The 13,184-nt window shown below is 40.4% G+C and overlaps 1 protein-coding gene across 2 annotated transcripts in view; it reads right to left on the bottom strand.

The window, feature by feature from the left end:
• tasora (transcription activation suppressor a) overlaps window positions 1-13,184 on the bottom strand; it is an 88,147-nt gene that overhangs the window by 48,179 nt on the left and 26,784 nt on the right. For both annotated transcript variants that reach the window (XM_052121691.1, XM_052121690.1), the window contains exons 3-8: window positions 6,332-6,424; window positions 5,072-5,144; window positions 1,380-1,471; window positions 1,103-1,234; window positions 243-376; window positions 120-151 (exon numbers count right to left, since the gene is read on the bottom strand). In XM_052121691.1, coding sequence (XP_051977651.1) covers window positions 120-151; window positions 243-376; window positions 1,103-1,234; window positions 1,380-1,471; window positions 5,072-5,144; window positions 6,332-6,424 — 556 coding nt within the window. The remainder of the gene's footprint in view (window positions 1-119; window positions 152-242; window positions 377-1,102; window positions 1,235-1,379; window positions 1,472-5,071; window positions 5,145-6,331; window positions 6,425-13,184) is intronic.

Raw genomic sequence — 13,184 nt, forward strand, 5'->3', positions numbered from 1 at the left:
ACTTGTTTTGATATGCTGTATCTGACCTAATGCAATGACATTCAGACATTTTTAGATGACTTGTGTACAAGTAAACTGTTCAGATCGGAACTGATGTTCCAGTGAGTATAAATGCTCACCTTTGCTGGTCCCTGATGGCTGACTGTTGCACCTGATGAACAGAAAACATGTAATGACAAACTAGAGCTGGATAAATTAGCAACAACACTGAGCAATCCAAGAAGTAAAAAGCAGGGAGGTACCTGAGAGAAGCTAGTGGTTTGGCAGCAGCTGCCGAAGCCTCTTTGCTTTTCAATTGATAAGAGACCACCGCATACGGACGCACGTGTCTCGGCCTGGACGAAATCTCAAAATCCACATATTCATAGAAGTATTGCTGTGGAGACAAACTACAGTCAGGCCTACTTGAATGAACAGCATTTTATTGCACCCAAGAACATTCAATTGCTTAAACAGCACTTCTTTTGCCACCGTATACACGAAAGCTAAAAACCTTATTTTAAAAAGGAAACGCTAATAATAAATAGCACTTTATTTTTCTCCAAGTATATTTAAATGCTAAAATGAGCACTTGATTTTTCCCAAGTACAGTCACCAACCACTTTATTAGGTACATCTGTACATCTACTTATTCATCCGATTATCTAATCAGCCAATCATGTGGCAGCAGTGGAATGCATAAAATCAAGCAGATAAGGGTCAGGCGCTTCAGTTAATGTTCAAGCAGAACAGTCTCTAGAATTTCCTCTGAATGGTGCCAAAAACAAAGAAAACATCTTCAACGGAGATGTTTTCAACGGAGGTCAACGGAGAATGGTCAGCCTCGTTTGAGCTGACACAAAGGCTAAGGTAACTCAGATAACAGCTCTGTACAATTGTAGTGCGCACTGCGCAGAGTAGCATCTCAGAATGCACAAAACGTCAAACCTTGAGGCAAATGGGCTATATCAGCAGAAGACCACATCGGGTTGGCTAACAGAAGTGGAACCTGACGTGTTCATCTACTGTTGTAGCCCATACGCTAAAAATATGTACACTCAAATTCTACTTAAAACACTGGCTGAATGTACTTGAATGCTGCAAACAGAACATTTTTTTTTACCTGAGTATACTCAAATGCCCTGAATGACTGCAAGGAGGTCACTCGAGTCAAATTCTTGGAGAAATGGCTGTCAAATTTAGGTGTAGGATCCATATTTCTGGACATACATTCGTGTACACTCTTTACTTTACCCTGAGAGTAAGAGAGATTTATGACATGTCAATAATATTATTAGTTTCATTTGGAAAAAGTCTTGATCAAAAAGGCACAAAAACAAATGTTTTCATTTGAAGACTCATTTGATCCACTAAATAATTCAAAACTACTGATGAACTACCTTTATCACTTTAAAAATTATGATGATTCCGGTCGCTCCAGCCTCCATCGGGGTGATTTGAAGTAAATCAGAAAACTGACACAGATAGACACCTGCAAAATCAACATCTTTATTCAGTTTTTCAGTTTTGGCACTAAATGATGGCTCATTCCTATTATGCTGTACATTTCAATATAATTAGACGCCTTGCCAAAAGAGTTGAAAAAGCTACAAAATCTGAGAAGTTTGAAGGCAAATGGTGGTCAGGTGGGAGAACCCCAAACAACCAGTAATTGGTCAGGGTGGGATATCCACAGAGGTAATGGCTGACAACGAGACAAAAGATAGCTTCAAAAAGGTAGACAGGGCAGGGCAGGTCCAAAATATATGGATTAGAGTGGCTGAACCAGAATGACACCTGTCATACTCCGGGTCAATAGAAGGGTTTATACGAGCTAACCTGCTCTTTGACCAGTGTGCTGAACCACCTTGCACTGTATGAGCCTGTGATGTGCGCAGAGGGAGGAGGAATACACCCGGTCCAAAATTACTTTCCATGTCTCATTAATGTCAGTACCAATCTCTTGGGACTAAACCGAAGATGAAAATTGCAACTAGTGTAAACACGATTCAAGATAAAAAAGTTAGAATTTTTACTAGTTATTCCAGCAGGAATAGACATTTTCACTAGTAATAATGTCATATTTTATATAAAAAAAAATTTGCCTTTTTGCTACCAAGTAGTACATACTGTGTATTTGAAATTTCAAGTACCGTAATTTCCGGACTATAAGCCGCAACTTTTTTCCCACGCTTTGAACCTCGCAGCTTATACAATGACGCGGCTAATATATGGATTTTTCCCGCTTTCAAATGTTATATATATATATATAAAAAACATTCTGTGACGTGCTCAGTTTTTTGGCGGCGTGAAGATTTCATTAGACCAATGAAATTGCCGAACGAGTTAAGGTCAAAACAACTTTTTTGTTTACTGTTTAGATTAAATCGAGCGCTCAAACTTCCCATCATTCTGATTACGGTAGTAATTTTGTCACCCTCACCATGGCAAAGACATGGAGAAACGCATATGATGCTGCTTTCAAGTTGAAGGCGATTGATCTGGCTGTTGAAAAGGAAATAGAGCTGCTGCACGGGAGCTTGGTCTTAATGAGTCGATGATAAGACGTTGGAAACAGCAGCGTGAGGAATTGACTCAGTGCAAAAAGACAACTAAATCTGAGGCTATTCAACTCCGACACCGAAGGAGATGACTTCAGTGGTTCCAGTGCACAGGACGAGGAAGATAGTGACCAATGACTTTCTTGGTAGGCCATTATTTACTGCAAATGTTTTATTACAAGCTGTGTGTGGCAGCAGGGGCATGGTCAAACGCCCGTCCGGGAGTGAAAAGCGGTAAGGGCGCTTACACCTGCGCTAAATTATGTCTAACACCGGTGTCTAATTTCAAGTGCCCTGCTTCACATGTCCTTCTTGGGAAAACTGTCACACGGGCACCAGTGTGACAGTTTTCAGCAGGGCACTTGACGTTCCAGGTAAGGCTTTTAATGGCCACAGCAATGTTTACAATCAATTTTATAAAGTTTCTCAATTCTTCTATGCGCCAACACTAGACTGACGTGTGTCACTCTCTCAGCTCTGTGGCTGCTGCCTTTTTATGCCGCTCTCCCCATGCTTACCACTTTTCTCTCCCGGACGGGCGCTTGACCACGCCCCAGCTGCCACACCGTGTTTCGTTAAAGCCTATTTATTTTTGTTACAAGCCGTGTTTCGTTAAAGCCTAAGTAAAGTTCATTTGTTTCAATGTACCGGTAGGCACCTGCGGCTTATAGACAGGTGCGGCTTATTTATGTTCAAAATAATATTTTATTTAAAAATCAGTGGGCTCAATAGTCCGGAAATTACGGTAGTAATTTCAACTAGACCTGTGCATACAGCTCTTGACAGCCCAGTGCTCACAGCAGTGCGCAATGAACACGAATTTCTGTTTGTTACTAACACAAAACTCTCATATGGCTTCAGAAGAGACTTCACTTGAGAAGAACTAAAAAGTAGTGCACAAGTGATTTGCTGAACTTTATGGTAGGGCTGGGCAATATGGCCAAAATTGTTATCACGATAATCTTTTTCATATTGTTTGATATTTATCATGATATACATTTACACATTGCACTTTCTTTTTTTATTTAAAAGTTGACGGAAGAAAAGAAGAAAAAATTTATTCTAAACAGTCAAAATAGTCTCAACAAAACTGCACAGGGGGTCAAGAGACGGCCAAAGCAGTGTCTGAGGGATATTTTACCAATTTTACAATTTTTTACCGTTTATCAATTGAAAATGTTAAAAGATCTGTTTGTTCTGAAGAATAGTGACAGCAGTCCAGTATTTGATGGAATATTTTTACATTAAAATGAAATATTTTTTATATTTCTTTAGATTCAGATACCAAAGTATGGGGCATAGAAGCCCTTGTGACTTTGGAATGATGCTGAATGTGGGTTCAGGAGTGTCCCGAGAGAAACTTTAGAAAACGTTTAAAAATTTTAAAAACATTAGTATATTTTCATTAAAGTGAGAGACTAGTCTACCAAATAGTAATTTTAGTCTTTCCTTATCCATTCCCGACATATAATTAATTTTCACAAAATTAGAACAGAAATGGATTTGTTTATTATTAAAGGCTCGAAACATGCTGATTAATAAAGAAAAGGGATAAAAACGTTATGCTCTAAAAGGTGCTTTGAAACCACATCAACTCATGCGCCGCTTCATGTCTACACACATGCAGGGAAAAGAGGCAATGTTTGGTGCTAAAACAATATTCAAGATTACAGCACAGAAAGATCAGTGCAGTCATCCACATCACTGTTGTTCTGTCGCGCTCTTCACTAGAGACTATGAGAGGGCGCAACCGTTGTCATGAAGTCTTGCGGTGCGGATGGAATCAATCCGGTGTCCACCGTAGCCTAATCTTTAGCAAGTTCATACAGTCTGACCCTACGTTACCATGACGGCAGATATTTAAAACTTTGGGGTAAGCGATTATATTTTAACAATGCTCCTACAGCACTATCACTTTAGGTTTGTTATATTTTGCATATTTTAAAAGGTACATAGGCATACTTATAAATGTTTTGTGTTTTTATGTAATACAGAAAGTACACAGAAAAAAAAAAAAAAAAGTAAGCTTAGTCACAGATATTTTTTTCAATATACTTTGTTTTCACTGTTTTGCTGAATAATGATGAGCGCAATCAGTTTTCATTGCGTTTTTAATAAAACCTTTGTCATGACATTATATTGAAAGAAAATGCAGTTAATCTTTTAAGAAAAAAAACTTTGAAATTTTTCCACCAAATAAATTTAAATCAGTTGCAGACAATTAATGAAGCTTAAGTGCCCGATCTTGGCCAAAGCATATTTCTGAAAGTCTGCTGTACCCTTTTATAGAAAAACATCCTGAAACTACAAAACAAGCATACAGATTTACATTTTTTTAAAGTTAAAAGTTTTAAGAGTTGAAAAGGTACTGCATCACAGGAATGAGCCTGATGACTGCGTTTCTAATACACTCAATCAACATGAAAACACTTAAGTTACATCAGCAGACTTATGAAAACTCTAGATGTTGTTTAGTCTTTTGAAAATGTCTAGATGTCTGTCTAAAAGTGTGATTTGTTTGAGTGCTTCACCTTTAGAGGGATTCCCCAACATATTCATCCAGCTGCTGCCAACACACAGCCCTTTCTCACACATCACTGGGACCTACAACAATCAAACAAAACAAAAACAAGGGCTGGATATTTCCACAAACCTCCTGATTCGCTATTACAATATTTCCTAACCGAATCGATATGTATTGTGATATTGCAATTCTGTAAGTATTGCATTTTTATATAAAAACATAATAAAAAGAAAAAAAACAATGTTAACTCCTATAGAAGAACAGTCTGTAACAGAATTTGCAAGTAAAATGTAAGGATGTGCAAAACTACCAGTTTAAAACTACCAATCGACCAGTCAGTGCGTTGTCTGAGCTAGGCGACTAATTAGTGCAAAGGAACCCATGTATAAGGCTGCATTATGTCCAGTTGGATTCAACAAATAAATATATACAATATATCCTTTTTAACTAAAATCTAATTTTGTTATTTTATTACCAAAAGCTATTACTATCATCATAATGATAATTTTTCAACATGCAAATGGAGGCTAGATTAAACCTGTTAAAGTGCCATTTCTGAGGCTGTACTGAATTATGACATCACCTGTAGTCCCAATGTTGTTGCATGTTATTTGCATATTCATCCTGAGATAGTCTGAGCAGCGCTCTAATTGACAACACTATTCTTAAAAACTGCTCCCAGATGACAATTTTAGCATGTTCTGCGATACACGATCACGCTGTGTACGTTGGCGCCAAATCACAAATCATTTTCTGAACATAAAAGCAAATCAGACACGTGCATCGCCGAAATCTTTCGTCTGTTCTTAAATATAATCAGAACTGTTTCCTCAAGCATACGTCTTTGCTTCTAGTGGCATTTCTTGTTAACAGTGGCAGGTAAATGTGCAAAATTACCCACCACTGTGCATGAATACCCTGGCTGTTAGATTATAAATATTGCTGGGGCACAACATACGGCATCCAACATTTTGATAAGCTTTTTTAATTTTTTAAAAAAATTTTTTATAATAAAATAAATTTAAATCACTGAGATGATTTTAGAATCGTTTGGGTCAAGAATCACGATTTGTAACAGAATACGTTTTTTCCCAGTCCTAATAAACACAGTAACTGCACTGTAGTTCAGCTATGACCGAACATTAATCCAGCACAAACTGCATCAGAAACAAACAATGAATGACAAACCATGTATTGTTTAACAGAAAATTAAGATCTAATGGATGGTTGTGTGTGCGTGTTGATATAATGAAGAAAACGAGTTCACCTTTTGAGGGTCACACAGCATGAAGCAGAATGATTCTGAGAGCTCTTTCTCCATACGTCCATCCTGCTTTAGTTCTTTTCTCTTCTCCATGAACTGCACATTCAGAACATCACAATATCACTTTTGTGTCAGTAAGTACCAAGATCATCCACAAATGCAAAACACACACACACTGCAAAACCATACAATTAAACAGTACTAAAGGCACACTTTTGAACATCTGAACTATAGAGGGGCAGTGATAAATGAGGTTTCTTAATTTCATACAGATAGTCTGAAAAAAAATGCATCTCAAATCACTTTATTGTCACATTACCTTGTACAAAAGTGCAACAGTAGGTTAAAGTCTTGTGTGCAGTTCCGAGCAACATAGCAGTCATGAAAGAGACATATACCAATTACAATAAACATATTTACACAACACAATTGTGTATCTAATGTACACATACTTACACAACACAATAATAATAATATACAATTTACAGTAAACAATACACACAATATAGAATACACATATAATACAAAAATTTAATAAAGAGTATATAAAAAAAATATATACAGTAGTTGTGTTGTGGAGAATATAATTATGACAGTCCAGTGTGAGATAATAGATTAATAAAGTGCAGTGTTGATGTATATTGATCATGAGAGATCAAATGTTCAAAAGTCTGATTGCTTGGGGGAAGAAGCTGTCATGTAGTCGGCTGGCGCGGGTCCTGATGCTGCGATACCGCCTGCCTGATGGTAGCGGTGAGAGCAGCCCATGACTCGGGTGGCTGGAGTCTCTGATGATCCTCCGAGCTTTTTTCACACACTGCCGGTTATATATGTCCTGGAGGGAGGGAAGCTCAACTCCGATGAGGTGTTTGGCAGTTTGCACCACATTTTGCAGGTCTTTGTGGTTGTGGGCGGTGCTATTGCCGTACCAGGTGGTGATGCAGCCAGTCAGGATGCTCTCTACAGTACTGGTGTAGAACAGTGTGAGGATGTGGTGGTTCATTCCAAACTTCCTCAGCCATCTCAGGAAGAGGCGGCGCTGGTGAGCCTTCTTCACAACGGCCTCAGTGTGGACGGACCATGTGAGTTCCTCAGTAATGTGGACACAGAGGAACTTGAAACTGCTGACTCTCTCCACCGGTGCTCCATTAATGGTGATGGGGCTGTGTTCTCTGTCTTTCTTCCTCAAGTCCATCACAAGCTCCTTGGTTTTACTGACGTTGAGGGAGAGGTTGTGCTCCTGACAACAGCGTGTCAGAGTGGGGGTTTCATCATTGTCAGTGATCAGACCTACCACTGTTGTATCGTCTTAAAGCAAACTTAATGATGGCATTGGAGCTATGTGTTGCCACACAGTCATGTGTGTATAGGGAATACAGGAGTGGGCTGAGAACACAGCCCTGCGGGGCTCCAGTGTTGAGGGTCAGTGATGACGAGGTGTTGCTGCCCATTCTAACCACCTGACGTCTGCCTGACAGGAAATCCAGGATCCAGCTGCACAGTGAGCTGTTTAAGCCCGGAGTTTCTCATCAAGCTTGGAGGGCACTATGGTGTTGAATGCTGAGCTGTAGTCTACAAACAGCATTCTCACATATGTGTTCCTTTTTTCCAGGTGGGAGAGAGCAGTGTGTATTGTAGATGCAATGGCATCATCAGTGGAGCGGTTGTTGCGGTAGGCAAACTGCAATGGTCCAGAGAGGTGGGCAGCACAGAGCAGATGTGATCTCCGATTAGCCTCTCAAAGCATTTGCTGATGATGTGGGTCAGAGCAACAGGGCGCCAGTCATTTAAGCAAGTGATTTTGGCTTGCTTCGGTACAGGCACAAAGGTTGACGTTTTGAAGCATGTGGGGACTACAGACAGGGAGAGAGACAGGTTGAAAAAACAGAGACGGAGAGTGAACCATCCTCTGTAGCGTCAGCCGCAAGTGCTCTCTCTCCGCGAGGGCGGTGTTATTGTCCACGAAACAAGCATAAAAGCTCATCCGGGAGAGAGGCAGGTGTTCACGGTTTTTATTCCTTTTGCACTCCGTGATGTTAATTCCCTGCCACATACTTCTAGAGTCTGTGGTGTTGAACTGTCCTTCAATTTTGTGCCTGTACTGGCGTTTGGCTGCACTGATACAGTTACGGAGGGCATAACTGGCTGGTTTATGCTCCTCCGTGTTCCCAGAATTAAAAGCGGAGGTCCGCGCATTAAGTGCCGCGTGAACATCGCCGTTAACCCATGGTTTCTGGTTGGGGTAGATCCGTATTGTTTTGGTTGGCACAACGTCCTCTACGCACTTCATGATGAAACACGTTACGCTATCAGCGCAAGCCTCGATGTTGTCATCAGAGGCGGACCGGAACATCTCCCAGTCCACGTGATCAAAACAGTCTTGTAGCGCAGAGTCTGATTGGTCTGACCAGCACTGGATCGTTCTGAGGGTGGGTCCACACAAGACTACAACATTCAACTGATAAGCATGAAAATGGTTCAGCAACAGAAAGCATAGAGAGATAAACAGACAAAGAGAAAAGTAACGTAAGTGCAAAAAAGACAGCAGCTACTGACTACATGGGGAAAGCATTTCAAAACATTAAACTTAAGGGCTCTAGTCTTTCAAGCTTCAAAGATGAACTAAAACACCACATTGAAAAAAAACTGTGAACAGTACTGTTAAAGAACTAGAAAGGCGATTTGAAATGATGAGAGAAAACACAGCAAAAAAGTACACAGAGGAAAGCAATAATTAGATGCTTCTCAGTGTTGTCATGATTCATGGCCACTTTTGGAGAAAATTTGATTAACACACTGTTAAAATGGTATCAAGACATCTTGCTGAAGAATGAGTGAGACGTGAATGCTGTACAAACAGAATGGAGATGGTTGAAAACTCTGATTAAAGGACAGTTTGCAGACAATTCCTTTAGCAGTTTGCGGGAAGTCCAATTGACAAAAGAGCCCTACTGCTCAGATTTCAAGAATGTTTTGCATCTTGTTAAGATAATGCTTGTACTAGCAATTTCAGTGGCTCAGTGTGAAAGTGGCTTTTCAGCCTGTTATGACCCAGTTGTTGTGGTTTGGTTGTTTCTTTGTAGGTCTGATTGGTGACTGGGGCATGACTTAAGCACACCTGAAACTCTTCATGGCACCTAACGTGAAATGGTGGCTTCTAAGCTGTTGCTTAGGCAGTTTGCCAGAGCCGCGGGTTAAGGGAACCTTTGTTTTGGTTTAACTTAGTTTTGTTGTAATAAATTATTTTGGGTTAATATTGACGTGTCGACTCCCTTTAATGTTGCATCGTTGAGCCAGGTGTGACATATGGGGGCTCATCTAATTTTTGATTTGGTTCATCTGTAAATATTACTGAATAATTAGTTCATTTATTACTTGCATTGGGGAGACGGCAGAAGAGTTTTGACTGGAGCGTCGATCGGTGTTTGTCATCAGCTTTTAGAAGGAGAGTTCTTGCGGTTTAAAATTGTGTCTATTTTAAGTACTCCCCAGCTATGTTGTAGCAACAATTTGCGTTGTTTTTTTTTTTATTAGTTTGCTATTTTTGTGCATCTCCTGGGTTGAGTGCACTGCCGTGGTGGTGTTTCTGAACTGTTTGTTCGGTTCCACGCCATCGGTATTTGAGTGCTTCAAAGGGCTTGACTCTCGGGAGCGCACAAAGATTAGGGAGGAGTTAGTTAGAGGGTGGTGTTAGAATTAGGTGGGGAGAACGTAAGAATGACCGTGGCTGAATGTTTTTTAACCGTTATTTATTTTGGTTTGGATTGAATGTCGGATTATTGAATTAAGACATTAGTTGAAGAATTTGGTAACGCAAAAATTGGCGGTAGAACAACAAAATCAAGAAATTCAGTTAAAATTTGAAAGGCTGAAACTTCAAGGTGAAGATATATTATCTTTCGATCACAATAGGAGAGGTCAGGGTTGCTTTGATTTGATTAATAACTTAAAACTTTTGCCTGCATTTAATGAGAGCGATCCTACTGTGTTCTTTTCATTGTTTGAAAGCATAGCTGATGGACTGAGGCTGACCATACAGTGATACTTCAGTCTGTCTTAGTGGGAATAGCCCAGGAAGCATATACTGCTCTTTCTGTAGCGGAAAGAAGAAATTATGATAACGTGAAATCAGTGGTCCTTAAAGCTTTCGAATTAGTTCCAGAAGCTTACAGGCAATGTTTTCGGACCTGGAGAAAGGGGGAGAGACAAACACATGACGAGGTTACTAGAGAATTGACAAACCATTTTGATCGTTGGTGTGCAATGTCTAAGGTACAGTCTGTTGCAGCCGATGCCACATAATTGGCAGATGATTTTGTTTTAACAGAATCGATTTGCTTATGGCGGTTGCGGAAACGGAAATTATTATCAGCAAAGAAATAATCGAGGACCACTTCACCAAAGGATGGCAACTGACTCCATATGTCGGTATTGTTTTGAAGAAGGACATTGGAAGAATGAATGCCCTGTCCTTAAAGGCAAACAGGGATGCGGTAAAAATAAAAGATCTGTAAATATTTCTGCACCTGTATTTTTGAATAGTTGTGCTCAGGTGGTACCAAGCACAGAGAATATATCGGCGGTAAAAAGAAATTGTTCTAAAATTGGACAAACAACAGGATATGCACCATTATTTCCGAAGGATTTGAGTGTTCCTGTTAAAATCTTACAGGTGCATCGGAGACATTTATTTTGGAATCGGTACTTCCATATTCTGCAGATTCAAATGTAGGTAAAACATTTTTGATTTGGGGAATTACGCTTCAAACACTATCCGTTCCTTTGCATAAAAATGTTTGCAGTCCCCGTTAGTAAATGCGGAGGTGGTTATGGGAGAGCGACCTTCAGTGCCGGTAGAGGGCGTGGAGATGATTTTGGGGAAGCAATTTGGCTGGTGAGTGTGCGGACGGAATTGTCCCCCTCAACTGTTGTTACTCCATCTCCACTTCCTGGTCCGGTTACTGATATGGTTCAGGATGAATCTTGTGTTGTGACACGCTCAAAGACTAAAATACTACCTGATTGTGACCCTAACTCGCAGGACTTCGGTAGGCCGGTTAAGTCGGTCGCTCCGGGATTGTCTCTCCTGTTGTCTACTTTTTCTTTTTCTCAGACCGATCTTATGGCTGCTCAGAAGGATGATCCTGGGCTGAAGCCTTTGTTTGCTGCGGTTCTTCCACCAGAGGATGTGGAGAGTGCTGCGAGTGGATACCTTATTGATGATGCTCTTGCTTAAGTGGCTTGCTCAGAGTGAAGACTGCGGAGGAGAGTCCATTGTCCAGGTTGTTGTGCCATACAAATTTAGAGATACCACTGTGATATAGCAGGTCATTTAGGGGTAAAGAAAACATATGACCGAATTTTGCACCATTTTTATTGCCCGTTATTGAAGAGACATTTCACGGCTTATTCAAATATGTCAAACCTGTCAACTGACTGGAAAACCTAATCAGCCCCTGAAACAGGCTCCGCTGTGCCCAATACCTCCTGTGGATAAACCGTTTGAGCATTTTTAATAGATTGTGTCGGTCCATTACCTCCCTCGAAGTCGGGAAATAAATATTTGTTGACCGTAACGTGTCAGAGTACTCATTATCCAGCGGCTTATGTGATGGATAATGACACGTTAAAGCCATGTCTCAATTAATTTTTATTTTTGGAATAACTAAAGTCATTCAGAGTGAACAAGGGACAAATTTTACGTCAAAAATGTTTGCAGAGGTGTTAAAGCAATTGGGAATTCGGCATCACTAGTCCAGCACGTACCATCCACAGAGTCATGAGGCGCTGGAGCGGTTTCATCAAACGCTAAAGGCTCTTTTGCATGCGTATTGCATTGAATTGAACCAAGACTGGGATGAAGGAGTTCCATGGCTTTTGTTAGCCGCCAGGGAGGTTACGCAGTCTATTTTGGGGTTTAGTCCAATGAATTAGTCTTTGGACATAAGGTACGCGGTCCGCTTGATATTTTACATGATCATTTAAAGGGAAAAGAACCACCAAACTGTTTAATGGTGTATGTGAATGGCTTTCAAAGACGGTTATTTTTAGCCGGTCAAGCAGCACGAGACAATTTGGGAAAGCTCAAATAAAGATGAAAAGGCTTTTCGATCGCCAGTCTGAGCAGCGTGTACTCAGTCCGGGTGATCAGGTCCTGGCCCTGTTGCCACCCCATTTTTTGTGGGGCCTTACACCATTGTGCGGTCGTTATCTGATCTTAATTATGAAAGTTCAACTCCAGACAGGAAGAAATCTAAGTTTGTCATGTAAATCTATTGAAACCCTATTTTTCCCGTGACTGAAATCAAATCACTCTTAAACCAACCGTGTTGGCTAGTTCGGTGTTAGGTGGGTTTGTTCAAACTACTGTAGTGGATACGGAAAGTGTTAAGGTCCCTGATGATGCTGTATTGCAACCCCGGTTAAACAACTCTGGAACCCTTAAAGATCTAGGGAGGTTGTAATTTCATTTATCCATTTCACAGGGGGCTGAGCTGTCACAGTTAATATAGGATTTACCATCACTGTTTGGGGATGTTCCATTGTGAACCCATTTAATAGAGCACGATGTAGACGTGGGTGACACTCCACCTATACGTCAGCAGTTTTATCGTGTTTCTTTTGAAAAACTAAAAAAGTTACAGTCTGAGGTTCAATATATGTTGGAGAATGACATTGCAGTGCCTTCATGTTCTAGTTGGGCATCACCGTGTCTATTGGTGAGTAAATCGGATGGAACATTTCGGTTTTGTACGGATTACCGGAAGATTAATAAAATCACAAAACCTGATGCTTTTACACTTCCTAGGATGGAGCACTGTGTGGACCAAGTGGGCTCTGCGAGATATGTTAGTAA

This window comes from Xyrauchen texanus, chromosome 48, assembly GCF_025860055.1.
Source record: "Xyrauchen texanus isolate HMW12.3.18 chromosome 48, RBS_HiC_50CHRs, whole genome shotgun sequence".
Taxonomy (NCBI): domain Eukaryota; kingdom Metazoa; phylum Chordata; class Actinopteri; order Cypriniformes; family Catostomidae; genus Xyrauchen; species Xyrauchen texanus.